The following is a 24285-nucleotide window of genomic DNA, read 5'->3' on the forward strand; positions in this document are numbered from 1 at the left end:
AGCTTGGCATGGTGACAAACAGTGCAGTTTATGTGCTCCAGCACTGGAAAAGCAGGTGAGACTTTGCAAAATACCACTTCCTCTTTGGAAGCAAAACGCTTAACGGTCATCAACATACAAGACAAATTATCTGCGCATGAAAGGCAATCAAACGATGATTCCTGTTGTGACATTGTTTTGAAAAAAAACAGAACATCTTTTATAGTTATATTGGGTATTATACTGTATATCAGAATCCTACCATAAATACTACTACTACTTGTTGTAGCACGTAAGTCCTCTTTAAGTTGAATTTGTGTGTTACAGTATGTTGGTGTACTTACAAACTGTGTTTTGTTGGCTGGCGGAGCCTCAGTGATGGACTTGAGGTCTTCCACTGTGACTCTTTCCATGTTCTCTAAGGCCGATCCAGAGTAGAGCACAACATCTTTCACAAAAATACTGATAGCTCTTAGCATGTAGGACACAAATAGATGCATGTGGATGTAGTTCCTGGTGCAGTGCAATCGTCTATGGAGAAAACAAACAAGAGCGACAAGGTCAAAAGATATATCTGTTGAAAATTGTGTCCGTTTATATGTGTGTGTGTGTGTGTGTGTGTGTGTGTGTGTGTGTGTGTGTGTGTGTGTGTGTGTGTGTGTGTGTGTGTGTGTGTGTGTGTGTGTGTGTCTGGCACTCCTTTATTTACACACACACACACACACACACACACACACACACACACACACACAAACAAAACTCATCCTAATTAGAGCCAGCTGAATTCCACGCTGACTATAACACATTCTTGGGATTTAGGGGCTTGAAACGCACAAATATTGAATTGCTCGGCTCAAAGTGAGCTGTAAAAACGAAAGAAAAGCATGCAAATTTCCTTCCAGACAAGCACAAGTTTATCTGTCAAAAGTTTCATCCAAAACATTGTGTCTGAGCATTTACTCTGAAGTCGGCCTTTGAGGTGATGCTCCAGTATTGGAATAAACTGAATCAATAGCCATAACATTACAAAGTCAAATAATAATTGCCAATGATAATACAACTGAATATTCATTAGTTTTTATTTTTATTTCCAAAAACCAACTTGAACCACAATATTCTGAAGTCCAAAGTAAAATCAATCTGATTACTTGAAATGATCCTAGTGCTATCCATTATTAACCATTTTTCATCTAAAGCCTCACTAATGAGCTGAATATTTGACAAGCTACCCAGAGAGATCTATTGATTTACAGTAAGTGGAAAACTAATATAGCGTACATGTCCCTGGTGAAAAATTCTGAACACAACTGCTAATGTGAAATATCCCTTTTCTCTCCCTGGAAAACATTTACAAGCTCTCCTTTCTAAAAGCTGACATGTTGAAGGGAAGACATGGCTGGAGTGCTCCGGAGTGCAGAGCCAGAATGTCAGATGGGCCCCTGGGATAACTTATTAAACTCATTTGGCCCATAGATTTCCTGGTGCCAGTTGGGAGCGTTCCTAAACCTGCCTGACTGCCTGCCTGTATAGTCATGCTGGTGGGAACATTGGTAAACAGCACCTTCACATCGATTCCTGATACTATCCATGCCAAAAAAATAAGCAAATAATGACAAATGTGCCCTGTATTAATTGGCTGCGGAAAAAAACTGTTGCCGCAAAAAAAAAGAATTCAACCTTGTTTAAGTGTTTTTCTTCAGTGCAGCATGGTTTCCACTAAGGCAAGAGAGGTAAGATAATGCTGATATTAATACAACATCTGTGGTTAATCCTTTTATCTCTTACAGTCCTACAGTGAGAAGCAAAGCGGTTCAAATACAATAACTTTCGCAATTCTTCACATCTTTTATAAACTTCTTTTATTATCTTTATATGTTTCAGTGGGGAAAGGGGAAAGAAGCACACACTTTGTGGCTTAAGAACTGTAATCTTTGTAAGCTTTGTAGAATACCAAAATCAATCTCCAAGCTTTGGTTGTTTGTCATCTTCATATAAAATACAGTCTATGATCGAAACCTGAAATCAGCATGAAAATAACAAAGAACCTAAATGTCAGACAGTGGAGCGTGCGATACTGCAAGCCTGGAGGCAAACTCCTCCTCAAAGGTAGACATATCATAGTCTGTTAAAAGTCAAAGTAAAAGCCAAAGGTAACCTTTGATTCAGTTGGCACGCTTCATGTTGTTGCCGTGACACAAAATATCCTGCATTGCATGCTTGCATGATTTCATGATAAAGCCATTGAGCCATCATGAAATTAAAATATTTTCTGCTACACTGTACGGTATGTTTGCGACTGATTACATAGTATAAAATTGATCTTTATTGTGGCATCATGCCAATAAATACTCAGTTTTGATCTCTGCTAACCTCAATTTCTAACCCTCTGTCTAAATCCCTCTCTTGGGAGCGTCAGTAGTTGAGAAGATTGACAGGATGAACAGCATCGACTCACCGAAAATATCCCAAAATGACCACAGCCACCATGAGTGATCCCAGAGAGATGGAATACCCGACTGTGTAGATGAGATACAGACGGTGAAAGACGTCCTGTTGGAAGAGAGTCATGTGTTAGATAATCAACAGGGTATCAATATGGATAAAGACTAAAATGGAGAGGAACATCACTTACTGCATTTTAGTGTAAAACAAACTACAAAAATAATAGCAACAATACCATCAGTAAGTAGGACAGGTGGACTATAGAATGTGTCAACTACAAAAAACAAAATATCAAAAAAATAGATAAAGGTATCTTATAAAGATATTGTGATCTTAATCACAAATCGTTGAGATTTATACAAAAAACACTTTAACACTATAATATCCATCAGTAATAAATGGCAAATCGAACAATTAAATGACAATAAATCATGTTTACTAATCATTACTAATGCTATTATTTATGTTTATATTAGTGCTGTCAGTTAAACGCGTTATTAACGGCGTTAACGCAAACCCATTTTAATGGCGTCAATTTTTTATCGCAAGATTAACGTTCTTTTTGGCCTAGCAGACTTTGTAGTTTTTTCACATGCTGTTGCAACAACTAGTAATGTTAGAAAAACTACAACACCACACCGGATCTAGCTAGACCGGAAACAAAACGCCGCACACACTTGTTTGGGCTTGCGAGCCGGCCAAAGAGTAGTAGGCTAACGTCACGTTTTGAGTGGATGGCGAGTGCGAGACGCCGAAATGGATGCCAACAAGATTCTGAATGGAAAGTTTACTTTTAAAACGTTGTCAAATGGTTCCATTGACAAGACCAAAGTGATCTGTGTGTTTTGTCGTTGTGAACTGAGCTATCATCGCAGCACGTCCAGTTTGAAATACCACTTGATGGCCAAGCACACAGCTGATGTGAATTATCCACCAGGCAGGCAACAAAAGCAAACCGATCCACTTTCCCATGTTGATAAGAGCATTAAAATGAGAAAAAATAATATAATAATAAGAAATCAAGGGACATTTAGAATATATAAAAATATGCAATTAATTGCGAGTTAACTATGACATTAATGCGATTAATCGCGAATAAATATTTTAATTGTTTGACAGCACTAGTTTATATATGTTTTAGAGTTTATTGTTGCACACATCATACAATTGTATATATTAAATTAAGTGTTTATTATGTATTAACAAATGATTTGTAAAATAATTAATGAAATAATATGTGAACTGTCTATAAACATTATTTGGCTATTATAAAGTTGCAACTGATGATTATGATACCTTGCTAATGGTTAATAAATACTTTGTAAAGCATCTATAAACATTATTTAGATAGCTATTATCAGTGCAAAACTAATCAAATAATCATCTTTTATAGATCATCCCAAAAAAATTTATGGGAGCAACTTAATGTTACTTGATGTTTTATTAACCACTTATTAGTCATTAACTAATTATTATAAGCAATAGTTGCAACTGCATATGTAGCCACCCATATAATGCTTATACATGGTTTACAAAACAATGATTAACCATTGACAAAATATTAATTAACTATGTATAAACTAACTATTTTATAATACACTAAACTAATAATGAAATAACATAATTTATAACATTACTAATAATTAGTTAACATTATAAATCATCATTTAATCGTTTGTTAACAGTAAAACAATAACTATTGGTTATAGGTCATAGGTTCCCATATTTATGTGAATAAATGGCTAGTGACATATAATAGGATAGCTGTGAGCACCAAATAATGGAAAACACCCAATAACATCATTTTTTTGATAGATGTTACAAGATCTGGTTTACCACACTTAAGCTTCAGGGTTTTTCTTAGTGCTTAGTAACATTAGAACAAGTCCAAATTGAAGTGACCACATTACTTAAGCCAAGTGATTTTATTACAAAGAGCATGTTTTCACAACTTTCACACTATGTTCCCATGTTCCCCCCCCAAAAAACTGAACTTCAAAATGTGTTAACTTCAGTGTGTTTAGAAATGCACTGCCACCTGGTGACAGAAATGTCTCAAGCACCCAGAAGTTATTGATGGAAACAGCATTTGACATGGGTGGCGGAGCTGAGAAAGGCTGGGTGGGGCAGTTTGATCTTCCAGCAGTGAGCTGGCAGCCAGAGGACATTGTAAGGAGAGCCACTAGCCAGACCTACTGTGCGTCAACATGTTGAAGGGGCCAAGAGCCTCCAGTGATGTAAGCAGAAACTCTACTGCTGTTATCATTTAGCATCAGGATCGTGTGCCAAAACACAAAACAAAAAATGGGTGTCTAAGTTGTGGTGGTGGTCTGGCAGTTGTGCAGTGTGGAGCTTTCATTTGTGCATATGTATTTGTCATTAACTGCTGCTGCTCCCTCGGGAGCCCATCAACATAAACATCTGAAGTCAGAAACAAACTGAAGGGCGCCATGATGAGGTTATGCCCACATCCTCTACACCACATTCAAGCAGGGGAGAGGAAAACGTATGTGTCACATCTGAAGTTTGTAGTGTAACAATCAAATCAATGTTTTTTATCAATGAGTGACTGATTACTCTATTTTTTCGCTGTCCAAAGGGCAAAGTGCAAAATGTTTTGTAACCAACACTACAAACTGCATAGCCTCTTAACACGAACCTCTAATATACTAAAACACCTCATTCATTTAAAGGCTATAAAGTGTTTTATAAGTGAGATTATTAAAATGCTTCCAGACCATACTTTTTTTATATTCAAAAAAATATACCATAAAAATTCCTTAAAACACCACGTCAGCATCATTATGGCGCATAATGTCATTTTATTTATATAAGAAAAACTAGTTTTTGTGTGTCCAGATACACACAACAATGGGTGAGTAATAGCTATTCTTCCATTTATATCCATTTATGTCCTGTTTTCCACCCTTCTTGACACAATACCAGAAGTTAAAAGTCCATGCCGAGACCCAAAGAAATTCACTGAGCCTGGAAAGGGTGCCATTTCCAAAGCTTTGGGAATGCAGTGAGAGCCATTGACAAATCCAACAGTGGTGAACCTCCCATGCAAGTGAGCGACGACTCATCCAAGAGGAAAGAAACAGTCCAAGGAACTGCAACTTGCCTCAGTTCAGGGTCCACCATCAGGAAAAGACTGGGCAAAAATTGCATGGCAGAGTTCCAAGGAGAAACCACATGAGGAACATCAAAGCTCGCCTCAATTTCTCCAGAACACATCTTGATGATCCCCAAGACTTTTGGGACAACATTCTGTGGACCGATGAGACAAAAGTGGAAACTCTTTTGTGTTTATCTGGCGTAGAAGGAAAACATTTTAAAAAGAACATTATACCAACTGTAAAATATGGTGGTGGCAGTGTGATGGTCTGGATGCTTCAGGACCTGGAAGACTTGCCGTGATAAAAGGAACTATGAATTCTGCTGTTACCAAGAGATCCTGAAGGAGAATGTCCGACCATCTGATTATCAAGCTGAAACGAACTTGGGTTTGCAGCAGGACAATGATTAAACACACCAGCAAGTCCACCACCGAATGGCTGAAGAAAAACAAAATGAAGACTTTGGAGTGGAGCCAAAGTCCTGACCTGAATCCTATTGAGATGTTGTGGTATGACCTTAAAAAGGCCGTTCATGCTCGAAAACCCTCTAATGTAACTGAATTAGGACAATTCTGCAAAGATGAGTGGGCCAAAATTCCTCCAGGACGCTGTAAAAGCCTCATTTCGCAAACGCTTGGTTGCAGTTTTTGCTGCTAAGGGTGGCCCAACCAGTTATTAGGTTTAGGGGGCAATCACTTTTTCACACAGGGCCATGATGGTTTGGATTTGTTTTCACCTTTAATGATAAACACCTTCATTTACAAATTGCATTTTGTGTTTACTTGTGTTGTCCTTGACTATTGTTTAAATTGGTTTGATGTTCCGAAACACTTAAGTGTGACAAACATGCAAAGGAACAGGAAATGAGGAAGGGGGCAAACACTTTTTCACACCACTGTATATCCATTTATGTCCTGTTTTCCACCCTTCTTACAATACCCAGTAGTCCTATTCACTGCCTGTGTTATGCTCTGACATCCAACCCTCATGCAGTGATAGAGAAAGAAACAGTAGGAGCAACTGCGATCAGGGTCACATCTTTGTCAGTCACATGGGGATGACGGCAGTAAAAGGTTGCCGTGCTTGGTTTACAAAACATTTTTCTCAACATGCGCTGTGATAATGATGTCAGTGCTTATGGTGATTATGATTATGATTATATGTTTAGATTTTATGTCATAGAAACTTAATTATAATGTTTGGATGTATTAAAGATTTGTGGTTTAAGATTTTTTTTTTTAAACACAAGAGTTATATTAAAGTTAGAGATATTGAAACTGTAAGGGGTGTCAAGAACCTGGGAGAAGGGTTAGACATTTTTCATTATTCTGTTGTGCTGAAGTTGTTTGTTTAGCAAATGTGTGCTTGTGTGAAATGTACAACCATTGTATTACAAAATGTTACAAATACACAACAAGGGCTACTGACGGGACAGGCATTAAACAAGGATCATCCCGTATTAGCTCTGCTACTGTAATTATGCAATAACTGTTTTTTTCAACAACTGCAAATAACAAAAATGAAATATAATTAAATCACTTCAATTTAAAACGTCTAGCCTTGGATTATTCAAGAATGTACACACACACACACACACACACACACACACACACACACACACACACACACACACACACATATATATATATATATATATATATATATATATATATATATATATACGCACAATATGGCCAAAAGTATGTGCTTCTGCTTATTCTGTAGTTTGGTTCTGGTTAATTGTAATCAAAATGCTGCAGCGTATAATGATATTACAATGACAGTGCACTTCCATCTTTATGGCCACAGTACATTTCAATGTGACAATGTGGTCAATGCAAGGTCCATAAAGAAATGGCTATCTGAGTTTTTTAGAAAAGATCTAGATTGGCCTGCACAGAGCGCTGACTTTACCCCCATCAAACACCTTGAGGACACATGGAATGAGTTGGCCGCCAACTGTGAGCCAGGTCTTATCACCAATCATCTGTCTCCCATTCTTCCTGCTCTCATTCAGCCAGGTTTAAAAATCAGTCACATATGGTTGTTATGTTCAGCTCCATATTCATTGTCCGTATACTTTTGGCAATGTAGTGCATATAAATTTAACACATTTACAAGAGTAAGTGCATAAAAGAAAAACAACAACAACAGAAATATAAAAAAATATATGTATATTTAAAGGTGTGTGACAGATTACAACCTCAAATAGTAGGGAGACACTACTTCTTGTAGTTTGAACATATTGCTAAAGCAACATGACATCAGTACGTACATGGTATCCTTGGGTCTAAATGTCTTTGTATCACTGTCTTGCTGTAAAGGCGCCTAGGAGGTTAAGTCAATTCAATTCAATTCAACTAATTTTTATTGTCCGTGGAGGGCAATACTGGTGCAGCATAAAAGACATGAGGTGTGAGTGGTGGTGGTGAGTTCTTAGAGTTCTCTGAATAGGATACTTTTTAGGAAGCTTGCAAGTAGCAATTAAGACTAATGTGACACTGCCTTTAATTTATATCTGACCAGACATTTAGCTAATGGCAGCCTCACTTTATCACAAAGCAACCACATTGCCATCTTGTCATTATCTTCCCAACATTATCTCGAAATATAATCAAATATGATTCTATTTCATTCACACTGTACATTATTAAGAAGGCATGTCGACAGTGTGTTACACATTTCAAAGGCATTGCAATTGAAGTGTAAAACGTCAATATTTATAGCCTGACAATTGACTCTATGCATTTACAAAGCCTATAGTGGAGGAAGGCACTGTATCTGTGACAATGAACATGTAAATAGCAATGAGGCGAATCCTACCTTTTCATGGCTGTGGTTGTAATGGTAGAGGAATTTTGCACATTCGTTATAATTGGCCCATGTCTTGTTGGCTGTGGCCAGTTCCCACGTTCCGTTGTTGTCACACCGACGGTATGCTAGTCCTAGACATCAAACAGAAAAGGCTACCTTTAATTACAGATTTTTCTAGTTGTTTTCCAACACAGTCAATTACTCATCCTAAGCTTGCTTCTTAATTGGACCTGCATAATTGCAGAAATTGCAAAAGAGGAGCCCAAGTTATGATTTTACAGTATACAGCAGCACCCGAGGCCTAGTGCTTTTTTACCAGCTGAGAATGAGCTTCAGGATTTCAACTGCTGACTGTATCCAGGGACAGTCTTACCTTTATGGTTGAAGTCATGGATATACTCTGGACAGGAGGTGGATACAAGCTTTCCTGGGGGCCCTTCAGGCCAACAAACAATGCCGTCCCATTCTGGTGAGCAATAACCATCTGCGGAGACAAAAGCAGTGCTGACTTTTAAAAATAGAGCCACAGAGTGCTGTTCTCCGTGGACTGCCGTATTACATGGCCATAGGCATTTACAAGAGCAGTCATGGTGTATGTTTTCAAGGATTCAGTTGTCCTTTAAAAAATTAGGCCAAGTATGTTAACTTTACACTGTATGTAAATCAGCACCGTAGAGCAGCCATGTAAGGAAAACATGGGTCACCCAGAGAACAATCCATTGTCATATAATTAAGACTTGCAGTCATGGAATGCTGATAACCAGTTATCCATTGAATATAGTGTGTTCATTAAGTTTTGACTGTTAGCTGCAGCAGATTTCCATAACTGCTACATTGTTGATAGCATCATATTGGGTTACGTTGTATGGAATTGGTTTCAGTATGGATCTCATTTAAACATAACACTGGCTACATTGTTGTATTCTTAGTAGGCTATTATATCAAAACAAAAGTGCTATAGCTTAGTTCAATAGCTTATTTTCTTCTCTGTGTCACACGTTTGCTTTTGACCTGCATTAATTAGGGATGTGAGTATAAAACAATTATTATTTTCATTATTGATTTATCTTTTTTCCAATGAATCTGTAAAATGACAAAACATTATGAGAATTGCCCATCTCACACTCGTAAGTATGTATGTCCAAAAAATGTAATATTTTGTCTGACCAAGAGTCCATAACCCTAAGATATAACAATTGAAATAATATAAAACACAGAAAATCTCTGTGAATCTTCAAATTTAAGAAGCTGGAGTTTCAATGTGAGTTGAGCACTTTAATTCATATTTTTTAGAAGCTGGAAACAAATAACATATTTGCCATTTTTGCTAAGTTAAATTTTGATCAATTATCAAAATTGTTGGCGATTAATATTCTACTGAACAACTAATTATTATTATTTTTTGTACTTATACCTAAATTATTGGGGAGAGGAGGAAAGACGGAATTTTCACATGCATTTTTTTGTCGTATCTCTATACTGTCACTATCTAACAGACAAAATAAAGACATAAAATGCCCCTAATATTAATAACAATAAAACATAATTACCATATGACTTGTAGAAAAATTTATGAATGAATAAAGTATGCATAATAAGACTATCTCATCTCTTCTCGTCTTTGCATTTGTTGATGAATAAATTTTATAAGATAATACAATTAAATAAGATAAAAACATCCTGTAATTACATTTCACATTTACAGGATTCATAATAAACTTTTTTCAATTCAAGTTTCACATTTTTGAGATTGTGGTGAGGAAGTTTTCCAGGAATCAGTATAACATGGACTGTTCAGTACTTTCCTACAAGATTGCTGACTGTGTGCTTTACCTGAAGATCACAGAGACAAAACTTTGTCATCTATCTTCATAAAAAATGTATGACATGAGACTTTGTAATAATACATCTATACTTCAGAGGACGCGCTGCAGGTTCAAAAGGTGGGGAGAAAATGCCATTTCCATGCGTAGAGCCCCTTAATTGTCAGCTAAACCGTAGACATCATCCCTCTGATAGTGGGAGCAAAGCAAAGTCCCTTTCCCCACAGATTCCTGGCAAAAGCCTTCCTTATGGCTTGGCATTTATGTTGTATTATTAAAAACATCTGCCCCACTTTGACCACTAATAAGTAGCTAAGGATAAAACTAAAACTATCCTCTCTTTGCAGTCGATCCATTATTTTCTCATTCCTGTAATCAAACGTACAAAGAAACATCTGAAGCAATGACGGCATGCTTTTTATTTGCCTGTCACTTGGAGCGCAAAATTAAAGAGCAGACTGAGTGGAGCTGACTGATTCCTACAGATCTCTGGCAGGAGAAAAACAGCGTTTAGTTTTGAAAATCACACTGACCACACATCCTAGGAGTAAAATTGCTTTTACCATAGCTTTTATTAGCATAGGACCACCTACTAACTTAGGCTTAAATTAAACACAGAACACACACACACACACACACACACACACACACACACACACACATATATTTTCCCGTAAATTTCTTGACCACGATTAAAATATAAAATGTGTCTATGGGGGGACTTTGGTGTTAGTGATGTCACTGTGGTTTTTAATACTGTTTTCTTTCCCCCCATTCCATTTGATGCTGACCTGCAGATGTCAAAATACATATTGCATTTTCTCCTGATACATGCAACCTTTTATAATGATCGCTGATGTTATTCTACACCCAGACCACAAGCTTGAAGGCTGAGCTATTTTCACACTGCAAGGTCTGGGGCATTGAACCCACATCCCTCCACTGTCCTCTCCAGGCAAACCTCAGTGTTTCCCTCAATGAAAAGCTTGTCTTAGCCACGTAATGGAGACTTTTGTGTATTTAAAGCACAAATGAAAAATAAAAACAAATAGATAAAATGTTGAAATTCAACCAAAACCAAGGTTTTAGCCTCACGGAGGAGCTAATCCTTTCTCTATGAACCTGGATTTGAAAGATCAATTCATTACTCATTCATTACTCTGCATTTCACACTAGCGTTTTAAAAATAGTCATCACTCCACATCTCTTATAATAGTTTAGAAAACCATGAGTTTACAGTGCCAAAAAAAAAAAAAAAACTCTGGGGGTGGTCAGGCAGGACACACGCAAGACAAATACAGATGTAAAGCCAAAGAGTCCTAAAAATGCAAGCTAGCTGCTATTCTTTGCGTTTACCTCAACCCACAGATTCAAGGTCACACCACAATACAAGAAGAAGGGAAAAAAAGAATATTTTGAAAAATTACAAGAGGGAATGCTGTCCAAGTCCTAATGACCACTTCAAGGAAAACACTTACATGGGTCACCAGAAAGCACATGTAATGCTTTCCTTGAACTTTATCTAAAATCTTGACAGCCTCTAAATTTTACTACCCAGATTTGAAATGATTTCCACATTGCAAACAAACAACCAGATGAGACACTTAAGTTCGAATAAAGGTCAAAAAAGTGAAGTTGAAGCAATTCATGTGTACATGTGCCATTAAGTAAGACAAAATCTGAAATCAAGCATGTTAACTGAGCACACATGTGCTTATCCAAGCATACAACAACCACATCAGGGACTCTTTTTTTTCTTTATTAAGGTAATATGTTTATCTTAATCACTTCCACTATTATTTGATTGAACACACATGTGCAACATTCCAAAAGAGGTCAGAAAACAGACACCACATACAGGGTGAGTCACATCCGGTTTGTGCCAGCAGCATCAGGTATGCAGATCAGCTCTGATGTGCTAATGTACCCCCAAGACAGAACCTTGAGCATTTCACAGAATCAGACATTCCTGATGGGCTTGTTAGAGTCCAGATTCAATGTAAAAAAGCCCACTGTCTACAGACCGAGAAACGTGCCCATAAATGAGTATATAGTGCATATAGGGCTGCAACTAATTATTATTTATATTATAGATTAATCTGTCGACATTATTTATTATTCAATTAGTTATTTAAAAAGTAAAAAAAAATAGCAAAAAAATGCCCATCTCAAGGTGATGTGTGAAATTGCTTGTTTTGTCTGACCAGCAGTTCAAACCCCCGATTTATTCAGCGTCATTGCATTTTTTAATCATGTGAAACAGAGAAAAGGACCACATACTTTCTTTGAGAAGCTGGAAACATACTATTTATTAAAGCTGAAACAATTAACCAATCACTAAAATCAATCAACTAATTGATTAATTGTTCCGGCACTACACTGCATGGAGAAATGGCATCAATTGCACCCATCTACAGTTAAGATATAGTTCGTCATTTTGGGAAAAAAAACATGTAATCACTTTCTTGCCAAAAATTCTATAATTTGGTTCAAATTCAATTTACAAACATTATGTAAATAATGACAGCTGCAAATGAGATGAATGAGCTTGGGGGTTGCTGGTGAAGTGTGACACCAGGCTTGCCAGTCACTTCGACATGTCAGGATGGATTAAGCATGACGGTGGTCAGACTCATCAGAAGTACAGACTCATCGGAAAGAGGCCTAATGTTTGACTCTGCTCTGCATTAGCATCTCTGGCCATCCTGTTACATACACCTTGAGAAAAGGCAGCGTTGTTATAAAAGCCCTTGACATCTTACACAAGCTGCTGTTCGGCGCCTGCAGTTCTCAATAGTAGCAATTCTGTCATAGTTTTTAAAATCCAATTGGGGCTTTGGACATTTATCAAAACCAAGAAAAGTTGGGAAATACCATGCAGGGCAATGTACTGTAACTAGTGGGAATGGTCAACAAAAGCTTTTGTGTTCTCAGCCTAAAAGAAAACATTTTTAATTATGTGTTTCATTTACAAGCGGGTACCGTTTTGAGGGTTGAAGAATTCAATGCGACCACAATGCACTGGGGTTAAAGAGAAAATAATATGATTGGTTTGGCTGTGGAATCCAAAATTCTCCTCTGAACAATCAACTGGGAAAATGACAGTAACCACAATGAGATACAGTAGATGCTGGGGTCTGCTGGAAAATCCTACTCTTAAGGCACCCCTAAATACACAAATACTGTACACTCCAAGTCTCTCATCATTTCCTTGCAGTTCTCATGCATTAATTCCATGTTGCTGACTGTGGCTGCTTCGACGTACAGTATGTTGGTGCTTGAGATGGCTGTCTGTTGTAGTGTAAAACGTTTAAAAAATGTGTGCAAAATGTTAATAACTATTAAAAATATGATCCTGGCCATTCAAATGATTGCAAAAACATGCATGTCGCGTAGCATTTAGCGTGACGTCATTATATAAACTGACTTTGTCTCAGCACGCTGACTGACTTCCTGTGTCCCTGATCAAGGTGATTCTTGTAGAGCGCTGAAGTGTGCACATCTTCTGCTGATTAGTAGAAGAGCTTATCATCAACAATCACATTCAATCAAAAAGACGATCTTTACAGTCTCTCTAACTTTCACTCTTGTGATCATCATGGTTTTGCTGCTGGTTATGCTGTTCACTCCCACAGTTCTTGGTAAACTTTACCTTTTGTGTTGATTGATGTCTTCCTCCATCACTCCAGCTTTTTCCTAGTACTCATCTTACATCTTATTAGCATCGACTGCCTTGTGCATTATGTGTTTGGGTTCTGCTCTGTTTAGCCCCTGGGGGATTTATTGCCCTCCCCACTTAACCTCTCGCTCCAGCTGTAATTAATTGGGGAGTTCCTCAATAGCTCAGCCCATTCTGAAAAATAAAACCATTTTGCTGCAACTAATGGCTCGGACTCCCTGTAGCATTCATTGACTCTGAGAAACTCTTGGCAGGTATTGTAAAATCTAATTAATCAAGGCTAATGAAGTGGAAACCTGCCATCACACATATATCATTTCCTGCATAATTAGTTCCTTTAAGTGTTGCTAAGCAAGGCATTTTGGTTGATCCTGTATATGCAAACCATGATTGACAGGCTTATGGATTCTCTTATCTATCCAAAAATTAAACATCAACACTGTAAGCCTTTTGTCATTCTACTATGGCAAAAAAAATCCTTATCTGGTTAAAGGAGCAAACAATGGACAAAAACCTACCAGCCTTGAGTGATTACAGATTAGCAACACCAGAAATTCTGATCAGCGGCAAAAAAGACATATTAAAGAGATATTTTCTCATATTCTTGCTATTCTTGCTAGCATGCTAGCAGCGCAGCAGGCCCACTACTTTGTTCCAGATTGAAATATCTAAACAAGTATACCATGGTTTGCTATGACATATACATATGTCAATGGTCCCTTGAGGATGAATCCTACTGACTCTGGTGATCCTCTGACTTCTCCGCTCGCGCCATTGTGAGGTTAGTGATTTATTGACAGGATTGGGAATCTGTTACAGCCATTTAATCAAGATTAATTCTGATAACTTTGGTGATCCCCTGAGCTTTAGCAACATCATCAGGTCATATTTTTAATTTGTCAAATAGTTTGGTTTATAACCAAATACCTGCAAAACTAATGACATTCATATTTATTTGGTGTTCAGTGCTAATGAGCTAATTTCTGAATGCTAACATGCTTAACTTAAAAGATGATGAACATTGTAAACATTATACCTGCTAAATCAGCATGTTAGCATTGTCAACATGTTACCACTTTGACATTAGCATCTTGTTTCTCTACTCACCAGGAACCTTGTGCTTTGACTTGATGTTCCCCTCACACTTCCGTTTGGCTCTGACCAACAGGCCTATCTGTTCATCTTTCGTAAGCACATCATCTGCGAAAGCCTGCAAAGTTAGAAAGTGACATGGAGTTAATAAAGGGAAATGGCGGTATGCAAAACGCTGGTTGTAAACACCAAAATCAATCAATAAACGACATCATTTAGCAACATATCCACTTTTGATCCGTCCAAAGAAGCTATGTTTTACATTTTTTAACTGAACATTTGTAGTCTGAAGCAAATATTCTGACCTTTCTCTTATAAAAGGAGCATGAGATGCATCAGTTGGCTCCCAGATGACTGAATCAACACTGGTTCACCCATTTAAAAGGGTACCTGGGATTTAATTTTAGTTTATTTTGATCCACTGAAAAACTTTTACAATACATAATATACAATAGTTAACCACGAGAAACCAGACCTTTTCATGACATTTTCTTTATTTAAACTTAATGTAAATAAAGTGCAAGAAAACTCTAACTCATTAACATTTCCAAAAAGTAAATGACAGCAGGATCAATCTAAATTTACATAACCTTTTCAACGAAACGATTAAATGTAGAATATTTATAAAACTATAGTTACAGATCAAATATATCAAGTGAAATATAATACCACAGCATGCCTCGCAAATAAAACAGCAAATTCAATATTTACATTTTAAATACCTTTAAGGCCTAGTACCATTTATCAGTATTCAACACAAGACATCAGATGGTCAACACAAAGCTCATCATTGAGGTTTTCTGTATACAGTCGCTACTCAGGTGTTAAATCCATGTTATCTTTAGTTTATTGTGGTACAAACTCACTCACTGACATGCAGTCTGTCATTACTGTCTCCTTGAAGAGCCTCTTGTCTGACATTCACACCTGGAGTCTTTTCACTGGCGTACTGTCTCTCAAAGGATGTATTTCAAAATACTACTGTTGGTTTATAAAGCACTGAATGGTTTAGCTGCCAAAACACATTTCTGATCTTCTGCTTCATTATGAACCATTCAGACCTCTCAGGTCGTCCGGTCTGGTTTCTGTCCCCAGAGTCAGAACTAAACATGGAGAAGCTGCGTTTAAGCACTAATATATGTGGAACAAACTCCCAGAAAACTGCAATTCTGCTGCAACTCTGTTCTTTTAAATCAAGGCTGAAGAATTTTCTGTTTGACGCTGCCTTTTATTAAATCAAGTAATTGTTAATTTCTTGCACTGCACTGTGACTTATATTCTTGTATTTTATACCTGTCTTATTCCATTTTAAGCTTAATTTTATTTCATACCATGTAAAGCACTTTGAATTGCCTTGTTGCTGAAATGTGCTATACTGTATAAATAAAGTTGCCTTGCCTTGCATATTGAAAACCTGAACCAAATCCAATGTTGATTCAATTATATTTTTCCCAACATTTTAACTGTGACTGCTTTAGAAATGTTGATATCAACTGATATTAGATTATTCAACCTTTCAGACCATACAGTAACTCAATGTTGGATTGATGACTTTTGCTATCTCCACACATGATTTCCTCTCTTCGCAGCTGCTTCAAAACCCTCTAATGACTGCTTTCTGCATCCCTGGTCATAGCGCTGCAGGCAGCACGTTCTAAATCCGTTTTCCTTCTGTGAAATATTCCCGAAAATGTGCATTGCTGTCAATTTCTCAAATGGAAAGCAACAGGGTGGCCTGGGTGTTAGACAGCCTGGTCTGAATCTGGAAGGTTAGATTAGATTGTACTTTGACCGCCCGTCAAAGTGTTCATGAGAAAAACTGTATATTAATTTCTGTCTTAACCCTCTGGGGGTTTTGGGATTAGTTTTTATAAAGCAAAAAAGGTTGTAAAAGTTTGGATGTTTAGCTTGAATAAACAGTCTCAGTTTCACTTGTTGTTTATAGTCCCAGTTTATATTCCTGTGGTTATATCCACTGCGGTCACTAATCAAATGTGACAAATGACATTTTATTCCGAACATTTTCTTACACCTTATACTGCATGTTCTCAGCTTTTTAACATTGTGTTTGAGAGTGGCGTGGTACTTCAGGTGTGGTTTTCCAGTCATGGAAACATTTTCCATTCTAATAGGTCACACTGACTGGCTCGCTTTTTGCCCGTGGATCACTTTTGGGCAATGACAAATGTGACTGTATTGAAAATGACCACATTCATTTTTAACAGAGCGTGACAAGAGAAGTGGAAATAAAAACAGAGAAATTCAAGCCCAGTGCTAAAACTAAAGCATAGATCAGCACACAAATCATCAGGATTTTCTACGCTGGCATTGAGGGCATTTCATGGTTCTTTGAGCCAATACTGCAGCAAAATGCAATATGTATACGCACAATGAAACACAAACCAACATGTATGTCTTACACTGTGCTTGGAGGTGCAGCTAAAAAAACTCCCCGTCCGTTGGTTCAATGATGCAGAGCAAACAGTACAAATTAAAGACAGACGTTTGCTCAGAGCAGCTGCCTCCCTGGCTGCAGTTGTATTTATCAGCTGCAGACACAAATTAGCCTACATGTCTGGATGAAAAGAAATCATATTCTGCTCTCAAAAAAACAAATCGTGAAAAAAATGAATTCCAACATGCAGAGAAAAAAGAAACATAAAGAGACAGAGAGAGTGAAGAGATTGAATGCATTTGGTGCCACTGATTTGTCCATGTCTCCCTTGTAAGTGACATTTTAATCTGTCAAACACAATTTATTTGTAACATATGTGCATGTCAGATGTTGTTCACTAGAGACAAACTAGTATTCCTGAGTGACAATAAACTAAGGAAACGTTATATAAGGTGGATGATTGCATACTAATATTTGTGTTTAAGCATATAACAAGCTATAATCAATGTGTTAAATCCAACAGTTCATTGTTAGCACCTGAAATATATGTTGCTTGCTGTTTCTCACTATGAAAAATGCAGTGGTGCATGAAGTATTCTGATCTTACACTTACGTAAAAAATAGTCATGCAACAATGTAAAGATACTTTTTTTACAAAAGAGTACAAAAAAAGAGTATAACAGCAAATGTAAAAGTAAAAGTACACATCATGCAACAGAAATGCCCTTGTTGGAGTGGAATTGTTACATGTTATATTATTGTGTGACTATTACTGGAAGCAGCATTTTAATAGGCCTATTTCACAGCAGCCATTTTGACATGGCATTGCAGAGCAAACACAGGTGTAATTAATAACATTAATAATGGTCCTGGTCCATTCAGGTGGCTGGGATGAGCTAACATGCAGGCCATGGCCTGGGATGGTTGGGGAACACGAAATAGAACAGGACCATAATTAATTTGATCAATTTCACCTGTGTTTGCCCTGCAGCGACATGGTAAAATGGCTTTTATGAACAGGGCCTATTCGTAGCTTGTTGAGGTGGAGCTGTCAGATAACTCTGAAGTAGAAGGATAAAGTAGTAAAAAAAGGAAACCATCAAGAAAAATAAAATTTGCACTTAAAGTAAGTACAGAACCTGAGTAAAGATACTTAGTTAATGTTCCACCACTGGAATGCTTATACAGTACAGTTACTCTAGTAGAAGTACTGCACACCAAGCAGTATAGCAAGCATGTATACTTCTGCAGGCGGCTGCTACCAATAACATGAGAACCATCTATTGCAACAGTAGGCTGTTTAAGCCTTCTCTGGTGCATGTTTTTAATCTAAAATAAGCAGCTATGAATCTTCTAAATCTGCATGCTGAGAGGAAAAAGTCCTTTGGAAACAAAGACCTATATACATTGTCTCTGATGCACGTGCTTAATTTCACTACCTTAAAATGAAACTGTAAATACCAAGCTGTCGTGGAGTTGCTGCACACAAAACCATAATACCTCAATCCATCAATATTTTCACTACTTTCAGCCCTGAAATAAGGATGTCCAGTCTCAGAGCTGAATAAGGTTACAGAATGAAGACGTTTATGGCTTTGCACAGTAAACAACCACAGATGGAACAACATTTGACCGCAGGCGAACAAGGATAGATACTAGCTGTTTACTGTACTAACTATGCCAATAGAGAATATTCCACTGAATGTTCCTGGGCCGTTGACACTATTTTCATCTGAATAACTACTGTTACTTTAGGTGAAAGCTGAACTAACAGGAAACCAGAAACAGGGAATCTGAATGGTAACTGTTCTGAAAGTATCATTATCATCACAGCATCGCAAAGTATAGTATCAGTGGTTCTACCGTTTCATATTTGTGTATTTTCACAGTTTGAATGGAAATTAACAAGCTCTTATTATATGTTACGTATCTACTTTATATTATGTGTTGTATTTTTGCATTTTCACCTCAGTCAAACACTTCAAAGTATAGTGAAATGTCAGCCAGTTTACTAAATTTTTACACTAATACACAGTTAACTTTTATACCTTAGTGTTTTGGCTTTTTTCTACAAACCTGAAAAGTGGGACTGTCGATCCAACACATCAAGAACAAATATCTTAACCTTTACAGCGCAGTTTGAGCCCCTGTGAAACATTAAACTAAAACGAGGCATGAAGTTTTGGGGTTTTCTTTCTCAAAATCTAAGGAAATTTCTTCCTTCATCTGCAGACGCCAGCTCGCAGGGACATAGAAGAGTATCATTTACCATTTTAAGAAGAGAATTCTGGGTAATAAGTGTGCCCCCTGATTATTTCTGAAAACTATTCCTCCTCCACTGGCCAGAGTCCAAACCTCCAAAGTAAACACAACTCTCACAGGGAGAAACATGGACATTCTTATGTACTGCATTTCATTCAAAACACAGTAATCTTTTTGTTAAACACTTTTTTCTGGTGTGTGCCAAAATGAAAATTAGAAAAATACACACCATATAAATATGTGTGTTTTCATCACTGGTCTCTAGAATACAAACTCCACTTGAATAAACCACAAGTTTATATATGTCTTCGCAGACTGTGGCTTGATGACTTAAACTGCAGCTCTCTGCAAGGATATAAGACCAATATTGAGAGAACTGTTTTTAGGCTGGTGTGTCAAGACAGTGTTGAACCACTACGCCTAAATACTGACACTATATAGTATGTGAGTGAAGGTACATTCACAGTTTTAGTTCTAATTCCAGCATTTGGATTCCATATTATTTTAGTAACTCAATGCTAAGTCATATTTAGTTATAAAGGTTTAACTTGTCTGGTACCACAGATGTCTTCAGTGTTTGGATTCCATATTGTTTTAGTAACTCAATGCTAAGTCATATTTAGTTATAAAGGTTTAACTTGTCTGGTACCACAGATGTCTTCAGTGTTCATTTCTTGATTTTTGAATATTTTGTAGCGGAAGGATACAAAACGTTAAACTTTTTTTTTTTTTTTTTTAAGTAAAAATGGAGTCACATGGAAAGACACCATGCATACATTGAGTGGAGACACTGGGTTTCCGGTACATTACCAACAGTCTTGATTGTGGACAGCCTTGCGCTTTTTCTTTTTTCAAGAAAGTTGTGGTTGACCAAAGTCATTTCCTGAAATGCCCTACAGTGAATAAGAGAGTGAAATGCTGGCGCTTGTGAGGTAGACTTTCATTAGAAAGCACAAAGCAAAAAAGTTGAGTATTCAAAAAGTTTAAATGAACCGCAAAAGTGCCACTGAGTTCAAAGGCGTGTGATTATCTACAGTACGTCAACAATGGATTGGGAGTCAAAGTACAGCCAGTAGTATCACAGCCCATGAAAAAGTGGTCTAAATACAAAAGAATTACATAACAGAACAAAACTTAAAGTCCAAAGAACAAAACTCATATTCAGCCACGTGTTAGAAAAACCATGACAGCAGAGACTCATGCATTTCTGAGCGAAAGACCTTTGTGACCTTTGCCCTGAGCTTGGTAAAAGTCAAGTTGAAAGAAAATGTCTCTATCAAATACTTGTTGTTACAGTAGATTACTAACAAATATATTTGCAATAGCCTACTTATTTAAAAGAGAAAGATAAATAAATATAAGGACTGGCAATATCAAGGACGTTTTTTTTTTCTTTTTTTTTACCATTACATGATATCAATATCAAACACAACTGATTGATTCCCGACTATGCAAGTGAATTACTTTTTTTTCAGAAGGCTATTTCTAAAAACTACTCAAGGCTCCATGGAGCATGAATAACAGGATTTAGTAAGCTATAAAGTATGCAACAAATATGCACAAACACTGTGGTTATTCAAGGGAAAATATAAAAATTTTAATCCCTCAAATAAAAATAGAAAAATCCGCAAGATTAGACCAATTAGCAAATGACAGAACCATAAGGTGATAGATTGGTTTAAGTGTTTTTTTAGTTTTAGAGCAAAGTGTGGCCCTAATGGTCCACTATGGAAAATATTGTAGGATTAAACACTTATTGTTATATTATATGTTGGGAACATGGGAAGATAATTTCATTTGAAAACTGAAAGGCAAGCTTAATGGGGGCACTAGAGGACCACTAAAACTCCAAAAGCTGGCTCTACTCAGTCAGTCACTGGTGGAGAGCCAAAACAACAGTTGGGATTTAGACTGCTTTTTTATCATCATCTCCAACATGGACAAAATGTGTTTTGGAACTAACAACAGAAATTCCCAGGTGTGAATGATGTCACTGAACAGTAATAACAGACAATTAATTTGTCTTAATACCAAAGACATTGATTTGGATGCTCTAGTACATTGACTGTCACCCTATACCAATCATGCATATCAAATCCCTATTGGGTACAAACCAAGTTTGCACAATGACAGTGTGTGCATTACTTACCTCCGCCGAGAAGGTTATGTTTTCAGTTTGTTTGTTTGTTTGTTTGTTTGTCTGTCTGTCAGCAGGATTATGAAAAAAAGAATTACTGACCCAATTTTCACGAAACTTGGTGGAAGGGTGTAGCAGGGAAGAACCCATTACATCTAAGAGCGGATCCGAATCATAGGGCGGATACACAAATAATTTTTCACTTTCACTAACATTGCGATATATGGCATGTTCTTGGCGTAGGTCTGCACTCTCTAGTTTTAATATAGTTTGATGATGTCACATATACAGTATTGTAGCTGAATGGCTCATGGCAGGTTTCTTTGCAAATGTGATCTTGATTATTTGACAAAATTCCAATATTTATTGATAGGTGTTATTTTACAACCATATGTTGTGTGATTCACAGTTTCTGGGAATGTGTCTGCAGATGTCATGATTTTAAAACATGAACTCAACCAACTATGAAACTGTTCATTATGTGACCTCTGTGTTACTATTTTATCTGGAAACACAAACCATATTAATTTTCTCTCTCACTTCAGAGTAGCCCAATAATGCCTCTCTCTGTTAGCTGATCCGTCAGTGAGGATGAGATTTTTAGGTAAATGGTTGTATAAAGTGAGATTTTCCTCTCCAGATCACACTTCGTCACATGGATGATAAATAATATACAGATAATATTTACTCTGGTAACTGTAAAGCACCTCTATTATGGGAATACAGTCAAATGTTTGTTTTATGTACTTGTTTTGGTCATTTGCCATTCTTTACACCATAGGCTAACATTCACTTCCTTGTTGTTGGCATATATTCAAAATTTTATCCCATGGGCTTTTGGACTTTCCTGTATGTTTTTTCTCCACAAAATAGGAGGGTCTAGAAAATTATAACTCCGCTGAATCTTGTTTTTAATGGCCTGCATGTCCACTATCTGGAAAAAAACATGAATATGTTACTTTTGACATATTGCACCGCATGAATGTTTTAGCGGATGAGGTTCCTGGATATTATAAACTCTATGAGTCAGTGCCACTCCTCTTCAACTGTGCAATTTGCATTTGATGATAAAAACCACAAACCACAAGACTGGTTGTCCTTTGGAAATGCTTGCAGACCACATTTTGACTTAAAGCAGCATTTAGTTCCTAATTATACCCTGCTCTGGTCGTAAGCCTGAAGAACAGCACTTTTGTCCTTGATGGAAACATTGTGTGTGCTCTGAGAGGCAGCACACATCTCATGGAGCCCAGATAGCTGTGATCGTGTTGTTCTCTCAAATCAAAAAGGACTACTTTTGCGTTACATAAGTGATTTAATACACAAAGTATGAGCCGTTCCTCCAATGCGAATGTGAATGATACATTTTCATTTTCATCAAAAGCTTAAAAAATACTAATGCTCATGCAATCAAACATTCAAATGCACTGGACATTTCATAATATCTTAATGGATGTCACAAAAGTGTCAACTAATAATACATTTGGCAGACTGCTAGCAGGACAATGGGTTCCAATAAATGTAAATCTAGTCATGTTTATATATGTATATGCATATATATATATATATAGAGAGAGAGAGAGATTATGAGGATTAAAGGTTAATTTCTTTTTATTTTAAAGTGGATTTTTAATCCATAAAAGCTTTTTTTACCCTCTGATGTAACAGATTGTGCAGATTCACTACACACGCTGCATAGCATTAATGGCATATGATACCCTCTCAGTCACAGCTTGGCAACCTCACACTCTAAATCACAGCAGCTGAGGAGAAAACATTAGATGATGTAAGTGTTCATATTAGATACATACACATACATTCATTCACGTTGATTTTCATCATGAGAAGAACATTAACTCAAATGAAAAACTGTCCATTACATTTTGCCACCTTAGAAACAATACATTATGATTGATTATTTAGTTTTCCATGTGTTAGTATCAGCTGTGTGTCACGTTTGTGGGTAATAATTACATACGTGCATATCGCCTTGACCTACAGTACTTGTGAAAACGAAATAGGTGAGGTCGCAGAAAGTAGGGCTCTACAATATTTATTAGGATTGACAGCAGGCACCTTCTAATGGACTCATCCATTTTTAAATGAGACTTTCACCAAAATACACACTGATGCAAGAAAAACATAGGATAAGGCTTAAAATGTCTGAAAGCTTTCCAAAGGTCATTTTTTTTTACACAACAGGTTTCATAAATGAATGATGATAGTAAATTGACTGTCAGTGCAGGTGGGCTTAGTGGTTCAGGTGGAGTATCCAGCCTGTGTGCAAAGATTTGTTTCTGTTAGTTCACAGCAGCATCTTTGCAGCTGCCACACATATTTATCTGCCTCTAATTAGTTCCAGTATTGGAGCGCTCGATCTAACTGTTATCTTTACAATTCCCGCAGGTTGTTTTTCCAATTCATTCAACCTTGTTCAACATCACATGCCAAAGTGTCATCACAGAGAAATACTTTCACAAGTCTAAATGGATGTGTCAACCATCGAGCCACCATCAGTATTCTCGGCATGCAGATCACTCAGC

The 24285-nt window shown here is 37.0% G+C and overlaps 1 protein-coding gene across 1 annotated transcript in view; it reads right to left on the reverse strand.

Moving 5' to 3' along the window:
* The window catches only part of pth1r (parathyroid hormone 1 receptor), a 47737-nt gene that overhangs the window by 6508 nt on the left and 16944 nt on the right, over positions 1–24285 (reverse strand). Inside the window, exons 2-6 of the mRNA XM_028594294.1 lie at positions 14964–15066; positions 8728–8838; positions 8364–8485; positions 2435–2529; positions 324–510 (exon numbers count right to left, since the gene is read on the reverse strand). Coding sequence (XP_028450095.1) covers positions 324–510; positions 2435–2529; positions 8364–8485; positions 8728–8838; positions 14964–15066 — 618 coding nt within the window. The remainder of the gene's footprint in view (positions 1–323; positions 511–2434; positions 2530–8363; positions 8486–8727; positions 8839–14963; positions 15067–24285) is intronic.

Source organism: Perca flavescens, chromosome 12 (assembly GCF_004354835.1).
Source record: "Perca flavescens isolate YP-PL-M2 chromosome 12, PFLA_1.0, whole genome shotgun sequence".
Classification (NCBI taxonomy): domain Eukaryota; kingdom Metazoa; phylum Chordata; class Actinopteri; order Perciformes; family Percidae; genus Perca; species Perca flavescens.